We start from the raw sequence: 17,560 nt of genomic DNA, 5'->3' as shown, positions 1-17,560 counted from the left end.
AATTCGATTTTAGCTACAGGCTACCAAAATGTGCAAAAAAACAATTGTAGCTGAAAGTTTCCAAGTGGCCAACTTTCGATTACAGAGAGCGCAAAGGTTGAGTTACATCAGAGGCGTTGCTAGGGGGGGGGGGGGCTAAGGGGGCTATAGGCCCTGGTCTTTTGGTTGTAGCCCCGGATAGAATCTCAGGAGCTACAGCCAAAAGGCTAGCTAGCCCCCAGTCCCAACAGTTTCGACATCAGCGTAGCCCCAGGTCTTTTCCAGACCTAGCAACACCCCTGAGTTACATTCTAGTTGGCAGAGGGTTACCTTGTAATGGAACACAGGTGGCTCTGTGGAGGGAAGTCAGTAGTATACGTGGGGTGAACAGAAAGCGTATGATAGATTTGTCAGTGCAGGGGTCCTGGGCGAGGAAACATATTCCTGAATCCATGTAACCATGTAGTCTTTAGGATATGGGTCTATATGCAGTGGGGCAGCGTACCTGGCAGGTGGCAGGTCTGGCAAGGGACAGGCATGGACAGGCGCTGTGCCTTTGTTCCGTGCCTTCGTTGTGGGCCGGCTTTGCCTTCCGGCGAATCAGGATCCGCTTCTTTAGGAATGGAGAGCCCAATCAGCTGGTGGGGCGGGCTGCTGGCAATCGGTGCAGCCTGAGTTTACAAGGAGATGATGGCAGCGGCCATCTTGGAGCTGGAGGAACCCTTGTGGTTTTCAATGGCGGTCGGGCAGGGATGGAGGCATTTCCCACTGTGGCATCATATTTAAAAATATGTTGGCTCATGTAGCTAACGCGCTACTCAACCCGGCAATTATGGGCATATACTCCGTATGCGCTCGATGCGCGGATGAAGTCAGAGAAAGAGCATGAGAATGCTATAGCCCCTAGGGCTTACCTGCAGTCCAGGCAGATGTGAGTGGAGCTGCTCCTGCAGCTCCGTGCGGCCCCCGGGTCCGCTGGTGGGCTTCTGCGGACATGAGGCCCAATGTCTATTTTGAACAGTTCATAGTGGACATCCCTCGGCCGGGTTCACCTTTGTCAACATAGTGTTTCTCTGGAATTTAGACTTGCCCCCTTCTTGTCAGCATCACTTGGTCGGGTTCACTCCTGCCTACTTCACATTGATAATTGTTTTCAGGATTCACTTCCCTTGCTTTCTCAAGTTCGTAGGTCAAAGGGTCTCGACTGTACAGGGATTTTGCTTGACCTCCTGTATGACCACATTGACCTAACTTGGGGACTCTCTTACGGCCTTCTGGTTTCTGTAGTTTTACTCAGATGGGGATCAACCAAAGTTTCTTGGAGCAGCACCCACGTGGTGCCGGTCTGCCTCTGCAGCTGGTTTCCCCTTTATACTTTTACAGTTCTTTGAACTTTCTCACTTTGCCACTTTATGACTTTCATTCATCACAGCCCGGCCCTGGTACCGGCCTTGACTCCAGTAAAGAAGAAAGCCAAGCGGTTCATCACAGCCGATGAGTCGAGGGGAGAGTCGATAAGAATCGGGCTGTGGTGAATGAAAATCATAAAGTATTACCGGCACCAGTGATAGAGGTGACGGTAACACCGGCTATTTTTGTCGCTAGAATGGCAGAATTACCTCCAGCTCTTGGCTGGCGGTAATTCCTCCACCCGACTGGAAAACTTGTACTTTACTGATGCGGAAACACGCCGGTATACAGTAATAACGCTACGTTATTTCCACACAGGCAAAGTTATAATGAGGCTCAATCTTTTATTAGGTTTCTTTTTTTCACCATTGCATACTTTCCCTATGACAGAGGATTTCGGGGTGGGTCTAGGTTGCTGCTGGAAGCATTTGATTTGAGGAAGTGGTATCATCCAGTATTCTAAAATATAAGATATTTTAGCACTAAAACCAACCTTGTCATCAGACCCTTAGAATAAAACAAAAAATTGCCAAAAAATGATGTGGGACACCAAAAACTCAAATTAAATTTGTGTCAATGCTTTCACAGAGGAATCAAGAGGACAGCGCCCGGCCCCAGTCTATTGAGGGTTTCCCAGATGTGTGGCCTATATATAAACCTATCAGAGTGACAGGAATGGCGGGCATCTACACATCTGTGTGCTTTAAAATACTTCTTTGTTACACAGCACATAAGACAGCCACATCGCCCCTATATTTTACTGTAAGTTAAAAAACTTAGTAAGGTAAAAAAAAACTCAGTGTTACAGGTGCTGTTTAATGAAAAAAATCACTGAAATTGAGCCGTTGTTTCGATCCTGTTAACATTTACTTGAATCCACCATAAAATAAGACTGTGGAAATAAATTAGATGTAAAAAAAAAGATGAAATACAGTTCTATATGACTTTTTATGGGAAGGACCACTTAAGTGAACCAACCAAAAAAATTACATAACTAAAATCAAAATCCTGTATTCTTAGTACTGTCTATTATATGAAGTGACATAATAATGTTGACGAGTGGATCACAATCAGGTACATAGTTTATTGGGGAGTTCACCCACTTGACCGCAGGGTTCACCAGGGTTGAACCCTAGTTACAAGTTGATAGAGGGTCCATCAGGGGAGCGCTCAACCTCTAGTCCACCAATGGTGTGTTGTCGGATGGGTGCAGGCACAGCTTTGGGCTTGAAAGAACTTTTATGTCATACCCTCCTTCTCATAGTGTGTCCGTTTATGTTGCGGACAGAGTCTGAAGATGCGCCAACCCTCGCTTAGTGATAAGGAGCCACCTAGTAGTGAGACGATAGAACGTGTCTAGTAAGGCTGTGCCCAGCGTACATCAGGGATAAATTGGGGACACAATAGTGGCCACATGTGTTGGTGAGCTTGCTTAATCGGCCAATAAAAAAGACCAATATACATACACATGTTGTTCTCAAGTATAGTAGCATCAGTAATCCATAAAACTAGCTGCCATTCACCTGGTGGACCACAGAAGAAACCATCTTTTTCGTAATCCTGTTCAACCATTCTGCGTGGGCGAGCATCTCTTTTGCTGTTGGTGGGTTGTTCGGTTCTGCTGCTAAGACCCATGTCATCATAGCTGCAATGGAAAGAATCCAATTTCACAATAAGTCGGGATGTAAAAGAGTTGTGTACCTCAAAGAAACTTGTAAAACAAAAAGCACATGAATTGTGCAATCTTCAAGCACGCAATTGCTTAAGTATTCACTCGTCAATAAATACATATTATTTAAGAAAAGGCACATAGTTGAGTCATGACTATACACACATTCTGATGGAAATTGGCATGCAAATCAGCACTTGTTTGTGTATTGCAAAATGTTCTCATCAGAAAAAGAAACACTTGAATAGAGTCAGCAAATTCCCAAACAGCATTTAAGTGATTCTTTGTATGGCTTTGTATGGTTCCATAGGTGCTGGAAAGGATATTAGACGATATCATATTCACAGTGACTTTGCATACTTTAATTTCATACTAACCACCCACTACAGCCTATCTTAGGCTGAATTGCACACAATATTTCAATCACAAGGGTGGGTTGTTTTTCATTTTGCTCTATAAGAGAACTCTTGAAGCCATGCGACAAGGCATGAGTTCGACATTAGTTTTCAATTTAGATAAGCAAATGCACTAACACAGCACACTAGACGTACACACTCACAATGGCCCTCATTACAAGTTAGCTGGTCCGGAATCTGTTTTTTCCGTGATGGCGGTGACACCGTTTCCGCGACCGCAAGTATGCAGAAGTAAGGTATAATTACGGGTTGGCAGGCGTGTGCCCCAGAACAGTGCAGAACCGGTCTCACCGCCATAACGGTAACATCCACGGAGACGAATGCACCAGGTCACATGTCAGCGGTACATACGTATCCGCACCGGCCATGCTGGTATCAGCGGATGCGGAAATACCGTTGCCGGTAATACCGTGATCGCGAAAACCGTAAAGAGAGCGGCAGCCATTACAAAAAGCACAATCCACTGCAATCCTCGTGAACCACAAGGCCTAGAACTCCTGTGACTGGTGAAAATGATTATTGGAGATGACATCAAGGGTCCCAGCAATCCGGCAGCGGAAACCTCGCTTCAGCGAGGCAGAACTGGCGGTGCTCGTGGAGCACATTGTGGAGAATGCAGCAGTACTATTCAGTGCAGACCAGAGGTGCACCACGCAGCAGAGTAGAAAGGAGATATAGTCTGAGGCTGCCCAGAAGTGCACAGCTGTGGGTGTGATAGTGCGGACAGTGAAGGACTGCTACAAGCGCTGGGATGACCTGCGGCTGCAGGTCAGGAATCTGCGGGCAGCACACAGACAGCAGAGCAGTGCCACAGGAGGGGGACCGCATTCCCCACTGAAGCTGCAAACATGGGAGGAGAGGCGCAGCAGCATCCTGCACCTGGAAGGGATTGAGGGTGGCGTTGATGCTGAGACCGGAGCGCACACACCTGCCAGGGCTGGTAAGTACACAGAGTGCAAAGCCATGAGTGCGAATGAAGGAAGGCCAGCACCGCCCCCGCTTCCGCCCTAGCCAGGGCCATAGAGGCACACAACAAATCCCCCATCAACCCCACCACACCCAGCACCTCCTCCTCCCCCAGCCAGGGCCACAGAGGCACACAACACATCCCCCATCAACCCCACCACACCCAACCCCCCCCAGCCAGGGCCACAGAGGCACACAACACATCGCCCATCAACCCCACCACACCCAGCACCCCCCAGACCCACCAGCCAGGGCCACAGAGGCACACAACACATCTCCCAACAAACCCACCACACCCAGCACAGCCCCCCACCCCAGCCAGGGCCACAGAGGCACACAACACATCCCCCATCAACCCCACCACACCCAGCACCCCCATGTGACAACACCACCCGGACAGCCAGACGGCGTGCAACTGAGTGCAAGCCCTGATTCACACACCTGAGTGCAGCACCCATCAATGAGTGCACTTGCAAGTGGATGAAGCATGAGGAGTGTGTTGCATGTGACTGCCCCATACACATCCTGTCACACCACTAACGGCATGCCCTACAATCCCCCACCGGTACATCAACTGACAGTGACAATGCAGAACAGACAACGTCAAGGGGGACTGCACAAGGCCGTCGGATGAGGCAATGCCAGCAAGACACCGCCAGCACTTCCGGCAGCCATGCATCTGCTACGGTGCTGTTGCACGACACGACGGACACCACAATCCACGGTGCACCTGCAGACCTGCATGCACCACCATCAAATCCCCATGAAGCCACTTCCAGTGCACCTACAAGTGCCTGTGCCCCAACAAGCGACAATGATTCTGAGAGCGTCGAAAGTGTGCACATTCATCAGGCCGCTAACGCCCTCCGGAATGGTAATGAGGGGTCAACACTACACCTGAGCAGCAGGACACATTCAGCCCTGTGGCATTGCACAGTCCGATGCGCTCCCCCACACCTTCTCTCCAGGAACTCACTGCCTGTCTACAGCGCATCAAACAGCGCCAGGACACTCTGACGCAACATGTGGAGCAACAGCTTCAGGAGGCAAGGCTCCAACGGGAGGAGGCCCGTCTGCAGCGTTAAAGCAGTGCCACCTGCATGCGCAGCCTTTCACGTGCAATAGGGCGTTTCGCAACCACAAACATGGTGTTGTCACAAAGGGTCAGGGAGGGCAACAACATAATATCAAACATTGCAAAGACGATGTTGGTTGCCCAGCAGGCCTTCATGGGATGTGTGCCACCACCAAACCCCACTTTGCCATCCGCCAGCAGCACTCCCACGAGCTCTGTGGCCAGCAGCCCCCGGAGGAGGTCATCACGGCTGGCTGGAGCGACTGGGAAGGACGACCATGGACCCAAGCGTGGCAAAAAACAGGCCGAAGTCGTGATGGGATCCGGGTTGGTGGGTGGGTACGTTGGGGAAGTGGGAGTGGTCCTTAGTGGGATTTGTTAATTGGTGCCTGGTCGGTGGGTGGCTATGTTGGGAAGGTGGGGTGGTCCTTAGTGGGGTTTGTTAGTTGGGGCCTGGTCGGTAGGTGGGTACGTTGGGGAGGTGGGGGGATCCTTAGTGGGGTTTGTTAGTTGGGACCTGGTCGGTGGGTGGGTACGTTGGGGAGGTGGGGGGGCACGTGTGGTCTTAATTTCAATTCTAAACCAGTTACTCCTGTTAATTTCACAATACGCTGGTGTGCAAATGCAAATGACGAGTGGACAATCTTATTTTGTGTGTGTAGAAATCATTTACTCTAGTTCTACGACATGAAGTGCTGAATGTGCGTATGAGGTATATCAGAAAAAATTCTGTATCAGTTCTCCATCTGCATGTTGTCCATCAATGGCACCCCTGCCTGGTAGTGCACCCATCCCATCATCATCATCATCATCCTCATCTGCTGGCTCGATGTCCGGTGGCAGTGGAATGTTCCTGCGTATGCACAGATGGTGCAGCATAGCACATGCAAGCACTATTTTCCCTGCCTTCACCTGGCTGTACTGCAATTCGCCATCTGATCTGCTCAAGCACAAGAACCTGGCCTTCAGCAGTCCAAAGGTCTGTTCTATCATGCCATGTGTCCGTATGTGTGCTCGGTTGTAGGCCTGTTCCGTGGCCATCGTATGGGCGTCACCAGCCATGGCGTGAGCGCTTATCCGGTATCACCTGCATGGGAGTGATCCTAAGGGCACATATTACTGTTTGTGGTATTACTGTCTGTATCAGATACAGTCCACAGATGCCCTTTCTGGTATTCAGATGTTTGACTCATCTATTGTGCACACTTGGATCACATTTCCATGATGAGTTCTGTGATGCTTACATTCGTGGAGTGATGTTAGGCAAGAACATGCTCCAATCATTACAATGTACATGTGTTCAGATGTGCTGGGTGATTCATGCATCGTAAGGTGATGGGCAGATCTGCATCAGGTGCAGACAGAACACAGCAACGATGTGACCACTGCGCTCAGCACGAGATGCACCCATTCTGTGCAGGGGAGTAGCAAATTTACATCGGGCAGGGGGAGGTACTCACATCCTCATGTTGCCAATGCATTTTGTGCCACCCCATGGCTAGGGTATACATGAAGATAGGCAGGGCATGTTTTGGCGTCACAAGGCATGGTGCAATTTTCCAGTTGCCGCAGCAACCTGTATGGAATCTGGTACTTGTCTACTCCCCCCTCCCCCAAATACACAGGGGTCATGCATTGTCAGTTGTACTCACCCAACACCCTGGGACACTGTGGGCCTTGACTATTCCCTCCCCCCAAATACACAGGGGTCATGCATTGGCAGTTGTACTCACCCCAAAGCCATGTGCTTTGTCCCGCATAATGTTCCATGTACTGTGGCAGTGTTGAATTCCGCAATACCATTGAGTTGTGTGTGGACCCCGGGAAACATGCACAGCAATGCGTGATGAGTTGTTGGGAATTGCAGACCATCTGGATGTTGAGTGAGTGGAATTGCTTCCGATTGCGATACACCGCCTCAATTGCATGTCTGACAGTCAACTCCACGTGCATGCAATCTAATGTGCCTATGCAATTTGGCATGCCGGCAACGGCATCGAAGGCCACTTTGGTGGCATTGACCTGGGCAGGTAAGCCAATGTGCTCTGACGAATGGCACAGCAGCGCATCCAGTACCCGGAGCAGGATCCTGGGAAAACAGGGCTGTGACAGACCGTGCAGCTCCCCAGCAGTGTGCTGATAGGTTCCGGTGGCGAGGAAATGAAGTACGGAGACTACCTTCAGCAGGGGGGGAATTGCAGTCTGGATGGCGATTTGGCTGCTGATGTCTTCTTCATTGAGGGTGACGATTGATATGATTGAGGCCCTGTCAAGCTGGTATAATGTATGTATTTGACTTGGGGTCAGGTTTCAGGATGAGGCCCTGATGCAGGGTATTGCTGGCTGCCTGTGGGGTGATCCCTGCTGCACATTGATGTTTGGGATGGTGTTATGCTTGATCTAAAATGGTAATGGTGCGCAATGTATTCTGGGAGCGCTCGGAGCTATGATGGATATTTACTTCTTGCCGCAGTGAAAAGCTGCACACATTTTGCTGAGTGTTAGATTCACGGTGCTGAGAAAAACATGCTTTCCAAACCTGGTATGCGGTCAAGGACATTTCTGCTGGGAAAGCTAACTTTGTTATGGTTTGCTACTGTTCTCCGTGGAGCGTGTTTTTAGAGAAGGGAGGCACTGCGCTTCTTGGGGGGAGCTCTCGTTTGACCCAGCTGGCAACCGATGGCTGTTCCTCAACTGCGCAAGTGCAATTTCCAGAAGGTTCGAGAATTGACTCCCTTTGTGGAGTGTGTATATATGCGGAAGCCCGGAGGTGGTCAGGTGAGACTTCAGCTGGAGAAGGACGCTTAGGTCCGGCCCTCCTGTGAGCTGTGGTGCTCTCGGCCTGGCTATTCCCGGGGTCTTCCAGCCGCTTCTGGGCGAGATGAGGAAACCTGTTACGCTCACAGTGATGTATTTCCTTTTGAATTCTTTACTTCTTCTGTGATTTATGTCCATATTATTTTTGTGAGTTATTTCTATGTACTTCTAAGCTTTGAATAAATAGCCGTATAAGAGCTGATTATCTTCTAAGAGTGCGTGGCTGTGAGTTATTGCGTCTGTCTACGTTCAAAGTATTTGCTCTGTAATTGCATTGGTGATTTATGTTTGTTCCGTGCACTTTGGGGAGAGCAATACAGATGGCCACTGGGTTCCTGATTTGCCTCCTGCGCCTACGCCGCCTCCTCGTCTGCCTCAGTGCTGCTTCAATTGCCACTGCTGCTTGCAGGTTCCCTATCCCAATTGCTTCTAGGGCGGCTGACAGCATGGTTGTTTTGGAAGGTGGCTTGGGTGTTGCCCTTTTGTAGGCTCCCAGTGGCCTATGATGTGCAGCTGGCCTGATTGTGCACACCTGGGGCTTGTTGCAGCTCACCTGCCACTGTTTAACGCCATGTCCGCATTGATCCTGGCAGTGTTTCCGTGTCCGTGCTACTCGTAATGTGCCCGGTATTGCGCATTGCTGGTGATTGGGGGTGCCGAGTCATCACCGCTGTTTACGTGCACCGAGCTACCGGGTGTGTTGCCACTGTGGGGGATGCTTTGCCGTGATGGTGTTTCCACCATCGCGGGTCAGAATGAGCCGGTATGGAAAACTGTGCTGGTACGGGTCTACCAGCACCGTTGATTCCGGACCAGCTAACTTGTAATGAGGGCCAATGTCTTTGATAATGTGAACCAATAGGTGTGGCTAACACCCATTAGTTATGCCACCACAAATGAATGGGCTTATTTGTAAATGTTAATGTCTGTTCTTGGGCAGCAGCAAACAAAATTCGAACTTATATGGTGAAGACATCATTCCCCTTTTTACTCACATACCCTATTTAGAAATAGTTTTGCGAGTTTACATTCTGATTTGGTTATAACACACTTCATTTAATTATTTTAATTCTTTCACTTTTCTGTTTTTTACACCAGATTTTTGCTTGTGTTTGGTGTAATCGCCAAGGTTACTATTTGCTTACTTGTATTACTACTCTTTAATAATAACATAGACATGCAATAACCTCAACTACAGCGTAATTTCTGACAGACTGCCAACACAGAAGTTAAGACTGTTCACGAGACCTATCCGGGAGGTCCACGAACTACAAAAGGGTAATGATAAGTGGAGGTGAACACCTGACTGACCTGCAGACCAAAACACCTGAAGTGCTAGCGTGTAAGTGCCTGGGCCGGGACAAGGAAGCAACGTCACAAACTCAACTGACAGTGAGCAGTGAGGACAAGTTGTGGAGCTGGCATGCACTCAGAACGAGGACCAGCTGCAGATAATTCGGGAAAGAGTGAGGCAGCGAAGGAAGGCAGCATTTTGAGGTGCCACTTGCAAACATTGTACCATAGATGAGAGTCGGCTATGGAGAAGCCTGGAAAGGGCGATGTGGGGGAGACACGCCAAATTCAAGGCAGACACAGAGTCACCCGGAAACGGTATACCATGGAAACCCAGTGTGGAGTGAGCAGGACAGAGAGAACAACTGATAAGAGGCTTGGCCTGTTTGGGGCTACAGATCCGGAGGGAGGAGGAAACGGAAAGACGTAGACAGCAACTAAAAGGTGTGAGGGTGACAGACTTGTGCCATACACCATCAAAGCAAGGAAGGAGCAGCCAGCAAATAACCTATCTCAAACTCATAACAATGGTAGGATAAAGTGGCCAGGAGTGGGAAAGGAGCATCAAGGACCATGAGGCATTACGAATTGGAGACGTGCTGAAGAAGGGGTCCACGAGAGACAGTTGCTAATCGCGTACTTTGAAGAGTAAGACAAGCAAAAGTGCATGCCGGGACTTGTACTCAGCATTCTTGAAGTTCCTGGTCAGTAGAAGAGCAGACCGGCAACTGAGACAAAGTTTGCAATGCATACTGGTGAGTTGGAAGCTGAGAAACACAGCAAACTGGAATGGTGAGACAAAGGCCTGAAAGTACATAAGTCATTTACAGCCAATGGGATACATGTTGCATACAGCAACAAGAAGAGAAAGGCCCTAACGCACATGTGTCATTTACTGCCAATGGGATTCATGTTGCATACGGCAACAAGGAGAGAAAGTTCCTAAGGCATATGGAGTCTTTTATAGCCAATGGGATACATTTTGCATATGGCAACAAGGAGAGAAAGGCCCTAAAGAAAGAGAGTCATTTACATCCAATAGGATACAAGTTGTATTCAGCAAAAAGGAGAGAAAGGCCCTAAAGCATGGGAGTCATTTACAGCCAATGGGATACATGTTGCATACGGCAACACAGAGAGAAAGGCCCTAAAGCATATGATAGCCATTTACAGCCAATGGCATAAATGTTGCATACGGCAACACAGAGAGAAATGCCCTAAAGCGTGAAAGTCATTAACAGGGAATGGGATACATGTTGCACACGACAACAAGGAGAGAAAGGCCCTAACGCACGAGAGTCATTTACAGCCAATGGGATACATGTTGCATACGGAAACAAGGAGAGAAAGGCCCTAAAGCACAAGGATGTCATGTGCAGCCAATGGGATACATGTTGCATACAGTGACAAAGAGAGAAAGTTCCTAAAGCACATGAGTCATTTACAGCCAATGGGATACATGTTGCATACAGCACCAGGAGAGAAAGTTCCTAAAGCATTTGAGAGTCATTTACAGCGAATGGGATAAATGGTGCATACGGCAACAAGGAGAAAAAGGCAATAAAGCATGAGAGAGTCGTTTACAGTCATTGGGATACATGTTGCATACAGCACCACGCAAGAAAGTTCTTAAAGCATATGAGAGTCATTTACAGCCAATGGGATACATGTTGCATACAGCAACAAGGAGAGAAATGTCCTTTAGCCAATGAACATCTTTAAGAAGCCCTGTTGAGAAACATTGGACATAGGAGATAGAAGATAAAGTTCCTAAAACATATCAGAGTTGTTGTGGAGTCAAATGAAGGCATTCTGTACAGAGGAACTAGTGAAGAAAAAAAAAAGATTGTGAGAATCTTTGTGAAGCCAAGTTAAAACACTACATACAGTAACTAGGATAGGAAACCCCTAAGGTGTGTGAGAGTCTCTGTGAGACCAAGGAATTAGGGGCAACAGGCCTTAAAACACATGAGAGTATTTGACAAGCGAAGCTGAGCAACGCTACATGCAGGAACTGGGAGAGAAAGTTCCTAAGCATATGAGACTCTTTGTAAAGTCAAGGTGAACCATCCTACATACAGAAAACAGGAGAGAATATTTCTAAAGTATATCAAAATCCTAGCAGAATAAGGTTGACATACACTTTCTACTTGAACCGGGAAAGCTCCACATGTGTATGAACATGTGTGTAAAACCATGTGGATACATACTAAAGCAGGCTACAAACTGGAATCAGAAGCGGTCCTAAAACACAGTCAGTTAAAGCTCCAATTTAGAGACTCAATAAGCCAAGTCCTATTCCATCCCAAAACTCGAAAGGCTTAGGTGTACCTCAGTCATTGGGCCTCATCACGAGTCTGGCGGTAACCCTTAAATGCGGCGGTAGCGCTATTACCGCCAGATCATGGCCTTGGGGGATTTCTCCCCAGCTCTGAGCTGGGGGGAAATTAGCTGAAAATTCTCGCTCAAACCGCCTGCGGGAAATCTGCCGGCAGTATGAGCGCAAAATTTCCCCATTGAGCCCAATGGGGAATGGGGCATTCCCGAATGGGCTCAATGGAGAATGGGGAATTCCAAATCTGCCAAACCCATGATCCAGTGCTAATAGCGCCGGTGGATTTGGCGGTAGGGCAGATAGCGCCAGCACTATTAGCGCCGGCGTTACCGCCCAACTCGTGATGAGGCCCATTGTGTCAATCCAGGAAGGGAATACATCAGAGTCTGAGTCCTCACTATCATTGAACACTTTAAGTTTATAGATACAAGCTTGTAATCTTTTAAAAACCCTAGGGTTAAACAAAGTATAAAAAAATAAAATAAATACAAGCTTGAAACTTTACTTCTTGTGTTGGTATTTTGTGAGACTGCCAATCTATTTAACTAGCATGCATGCTGTCCCACCTCTGCTTCATCCGTCTGTTACTAGTAAGCCACCCACTTTCATCAGCATGCATGCGCTAAGCACCCCCTATGTGTCACCGTTATATTTCTATTAGTCATCCCCACTTCTACCAGGCATTGTTCACTGACTGTTCATTTCACCAATATTTGCCAAAAATGCGAGAGACCCTCTACTGAGAACAAATGAAACTAAGCAGCCTGTTCTGTGGGGTGGTGCTCACTCAGGAGTGCCTTCAATCACATCTTAGTATGACTTCCTGACATTACAAGTCCCGGCAGATCAGAAGGTCAGGCGCTGGCAAATGTTAATCCCCATTATCATGCAGTCCCGTAGGACTCCATGGGAGTGGGGTGATGGAAGCACTGGCGCTGTTGCTTACGGTGCCAGTGCTTCCGTGAAAACTCTGCGGGCGGGTGCCCTTGCACCCAGCAGGTCAGACCTGCCAGGCGCAACGGCCCCCGCCCGCAGACTTATAGTGTGGCAGTCCGGAATGTGTGCCGTTACGTTGCTACCAGCACCCTTAATTCCAGGTCGCTGTATCACCCTTGGTATAACCAGAATAATTACTGCACAATTGGAGTGGTATGATTGGTTCTCACAATAGCAGTAAGTACATTTAGTATTAGGCTGGTGCTTAAGTAAAAGTTATATTTAATAAGATTAAGAAGGACAGTATTAGGGGGGGCTCTATGTTTGATCCCTAAATTTTAAATAAAAGGGGAGGCCCCTGCAATCAGTCCTAAGACTCAATGGTACGCCCTTTCCATTGAATAACAATTTAAAAAACTACCCCCCCCCAAACGTGGCTCAGGTGATGATTGTTAGTAAATATGGGAGTTGACATCATTTGCAGAAACGTGGCTCAGGTCATGACTGCCAGTAAATATGGGAGTTGACATAATTTGCAGAAACATGGCTCAGGTCATGACTGCCAGTAAATATAGGACTTGACATCATTTGCAGCCTGTGTCAAATCCTCTTGTAGGTGCAAGGCTATTTCCTTTTTACCAATTTGCTGGGCCCTTGTATATTCTCTTTACTTCCTGCCTTTAATCCTAGACTCTTTGCTGCTTGATCTTAACTTAGTACATAATGCATTTTTTATCTCCCTGAATCGCTGATTAAACCATCCTTATTTTTTTTGGGAACGTGCTGTTTTTACTGTTCTCATTGACAAGGTAGATTGGATCACAGTCCAAAGGGAGAAAGTTAGTTATTTCCAAGTTTGCCTCTGTTAATATCTTTTCCCGCATGACTTCCTGTTCTTCATTTTCCCTTTTTAGACTGTATGTTATTAACTATTTATACAACAAGAAGGAAACATGGACTACCTCCTGCTCCTGCATGTGTAATGATATTTCAATTATCACAACCTAATGTTCACCCTGAAGTTTACATACATATCAACTTCTCATCGACCAGACCTTAACTAAAAACGATTTTGGAAACAGGAAAAACATATTTTTTTATTCTTAACTCATCCTGTTTTTCACAAAAACATTGTTTTTTCTATTTATATAAAAATACATAAAAACATGTATCACATATAGTACAATAATACTTAGCACATTTCTAAACAAAAACTAAGTTAGTATCACAAGTGCAGGTGGTACACAAAAAGCACACCACCTCATTTGATTTCCAAAGAAGCTACTTTCCAAAATATTTTGCATCAAACTACTGAGGACACACATACATTTGATTATTTCTAGAGTGCTTACTACCTATCACCTCTAAGGGAAGAAAATTAGCAATGGATGAAATTGCAGCACATTATGTCAACGCAGTGCGTTTCGGCCCCAATGGTGGAGATAGGCTGCATCCGACCTTGGTCTTCTCTTTATTAATACCAGGCCCTAAGTGATCTTTGGGATCTTTTTCTCTTCTGACCCCAGTGATACTTCTAGTTTATCATTTAGGTGGACAGGGCAGGGGCAGGATATTTAATTGCAGCGTCACTTACACAACTGTTGTTACTACAGACCTTATATCGCTTACTTTTTGAACACTGCAGGTATCTGCGTTCTTGTTGCAGGAAATTGCAACCTCGCGTAGTCAGGCTTTGCGGTGAATTCCCTGCAGCGTTTTTTCGACAGTCTCTCACTGCGACAAACAGTATCATGCTAGACTGTGAACAGTCTTTTCGGAATAGCGATGAACATTTGATTGATACGGACATAGTGACACCCGCACGTCCAACTGCAATGTCCTATGGAATAGGACTTTTGGTGATAAGGAATAGATTGGATAGTATTTCAGGTGATGTGTTAAGGAGTAGATTGAATAGGATGTGGGTTATGTATTGAAATTGTCACATATTTTTGTTTTTCTACTTTTTATAATGGAAGAAGGGACCCTCAGCCAATTAGGACTGGGAGTAAGGGATCCTCAGCCATAATAGGTTGAGAAGGTAGCACCACGAATCATTCTTCTATGACGATAGAAGCAATGCTAACCTCAGTACATTAAAAAATGCTGGGAAGGTGGTATTACAAAGGATATAAGCTAAAACAGTAGTGGTTCGGTAAGGAATGGGCCTGGATTTTAGTCAATTATTTTTTATATTTTCTCTTGCTGTCCTTTGTGGTAAAAAATGAAGGAAGGTGGATAAGTCGCGGTGTGTGTGTGTGTATGTGTGAAATCAAAGTGGAAAGAGTGTGAAATCAAAGTGTAAAAAAGTGGAAAAGGGTCAGGGGAAAAGTGGGCTGATCTGTATCTTTGTGTAAAAAGCTGAAGCATGCATAGCAATAGGGTTTAAGTGAAGCATTAGGGACAAGCGCAACATTATGGAGGATGAAACTTCAATAAAACACACGCATAGGGTTCTGCCACTGTATTGTGACAGTGTATTGCTCTCCCCAGAGTGCACGAAAAACATAAATCACCAATGCAATTATAGAACCAATACTTTGAACGCAGAAAGACGCAATAACTCGCAACCACACACTCTCAGAAGATAATCAGCACTTATACGGCTATTTATTCAAAATTCAGAAGCAACCAATAATAACATAGAAATAACTCACAGAAATAATACAGACATAAATCACAGAAGAAGCAAAGAGTTCAAAAGGAAATACATCACCGTGAGCGTAACTGGATTCCTCATCTCGCCCAGAAGCGGCTGGAAGACCCCGGGAACAGCCAGGCCGAGAGCACCACAGCTCACAGGAGTGCCAGACAGAAGCGTCCTCCTCCGGCTGAACTGTCACCTGACCACCTCCGGGTTTCCGCATATATACACACTCCAAAAAGGGGTGGCAGTTCTCGAACCTTCTGGAAATGGCACTTGAGCAGTTGATGAGCAGCCGTCGGTTGCCAGCTGGGTCAATCGACAGCCACCCTCAAGGAGCAGAGTGCCTCCTTCCTCTAAAAACACGCTCCACGGAGAACAGTAGCAAACCATAACAAAGTTAGCTTTCCCAGCAGAAATGTCCTTGACCGCATACCAGGTTTGGAAAGCATGTTTTCCTCAGCACCGTGAATCTAACACTCAGCAAAATGTGTGCAGCTTTTCACTGCGGCATGAAGTAAATATCCATCATGGCTCCAAGCGCTCCCAGAATGCACTGCGCACCAGCGCCATTTTAATTCAAGCATAACAATTCCACCCTTGGATATTTACCTTCCATAGCCCGGTGGCAAAGGAGCCAGTCTCTGAAACCTACAAAACATTAAAACTAAATTGGGAATACATTGAATACAACAACAACAAACTATTATGATAGCTAATATAATGAAAATGCAAGCAAAAGCGTACCGTAGTGTACCCCCAATATCAGATATCCATGAAAATAACCAATCCCACCAATTCCCAGTACGATCTTGAGACACTTGAGAAATGAGATCCGTCAAACCTCGAATATGACTTTCAATGGATCGTGAATGGTCACTTAGATTAAAACAACACATACCTTCAAATGCGTTACACCCTAAATTATACTTTAGCAATAGATAATCAACAGCAGCTCTGTTCTGCAAAGTTGCTTTTCTAATAACTTGACTATCAAGGAGTAATTCTTCTAATGCCTGAGAAGTATGATTAAGGCTTTTGACTACTAAACATGCCAATTTCATCAAAGATTTGTAACCCCCAGCAGCTAAACCCCAAACTCCCACTAATGAAAGGGTTAATGCTAGAACCTCAGCTTCTGATAACAAGTGTACATGTGAATCACAATCAGGAGATAGGCCCACAGATTCAAAAGTTGACCGTTTACCTCGAGTTATCGCTGGGTGTAAAGGAAACATCATTAGTCCTAATCGAGTTAAAGCACATGGACCTCCGGAAATATTAGCTGGAATATAAGTGTATGTGGTGTTGCCACATGAAAAGAGCCATCCTGTTGGAAGTTTCACATGATTCAAATGGCTGGCAGCTATCACTGTATGATTACAAGACATAGTATTATTTACACTGGTGCATGTGCGTGGCACTCGCGAACACAGTCGCTGCTCAAACCTTGTATGATTGTGTTGTTTGGTTAAATCGATCTGTTGGCATTTTCCAATTTCTTGTGCATTGCAGGTCATAACATAACATACATCACCTTGGGTTATAATATAAGTAATAACACGTGTCAAATTTCTCCATTTCCGATCGGTTTCTTGGCAAAACCTACAGTACTCATAAACGGAAAAAGATTGCCTAATATACGAATCTTGAACCAAAGAATCATTGTGTGTGACGCCGAAGATATGCTTTAAAACTGGAACAGGCGTCAGCACTGCTACTAAGCACGTAGTCAGTAAAGCTTCAGCATTGGGCACATCAGTAAAACAGAAGTGCGATTTGTTGAGCACCTGCTGTGCCAGATATATCCACATATTCTCCGTCTGGGTGATCATAGGAGAATGTTTTCACCGTCCTGAAAATGCTTCTCGCATGACTGGCATCAAGGTTGTTTTCACTTGCTCCTGACGTGTTTGCCGCATTTCACAAATCCATGTCTTCGGTCTGGCTGGCTTTTCGACATCGGCATGAGGCTGCATTGGGTCAACATTATTCATCACTATTAGTATCCCCTTGATCA

The 17,560-nt window shown here is 46.5% G+C and overlaps 1 protein-coding gene across 2 annotated transcripts in view; it reads right to left on the bottom strand.

The window, feature by feature from the left end:
• DISP2 (dispatched RND transporter family member 2) overlaps positions 1 to 17,560 on the bottom strand; it is a 727,615-nt gene that overhangs the window by 171,577 nt on the left and 538,478 nt on the right. For both annotated transcript variants that reach the window (XM_069637532.1, XM_069637533.1), the window contains one exon: positions 2,913 to 3,034. In XM_069637532.1, coding sequence (XP_069493633.1) covers positions 2,913 to 3,034 — 122 coding nt within the window. The remainder of the gene's footprint in view (positions 1 to 2,912; positions 3,035 to 17,560) is intronic.

The sequence above is a fragment of the Ambystoma mexicanum genome, chromosome 14, assembly GCF_040938575.1.
Source record: "Ambystoma mexicanum isolate Mex_15411 chromosome 14, UKY_AmexF1_1, whole genome shotgun sequence".
In the NCBI taxonomy this organism is placed as follows: Eukaryota; Metazoa; Chordata; class Amphibia; order Caudata; family Ambystomatidae; genus Ambystoma; species Ambystoma mexicanum.
Note: the sequence above shows the minus strand (reverse complement) of the source record. Positions and strands in the feature narration are given on the sequence as shown.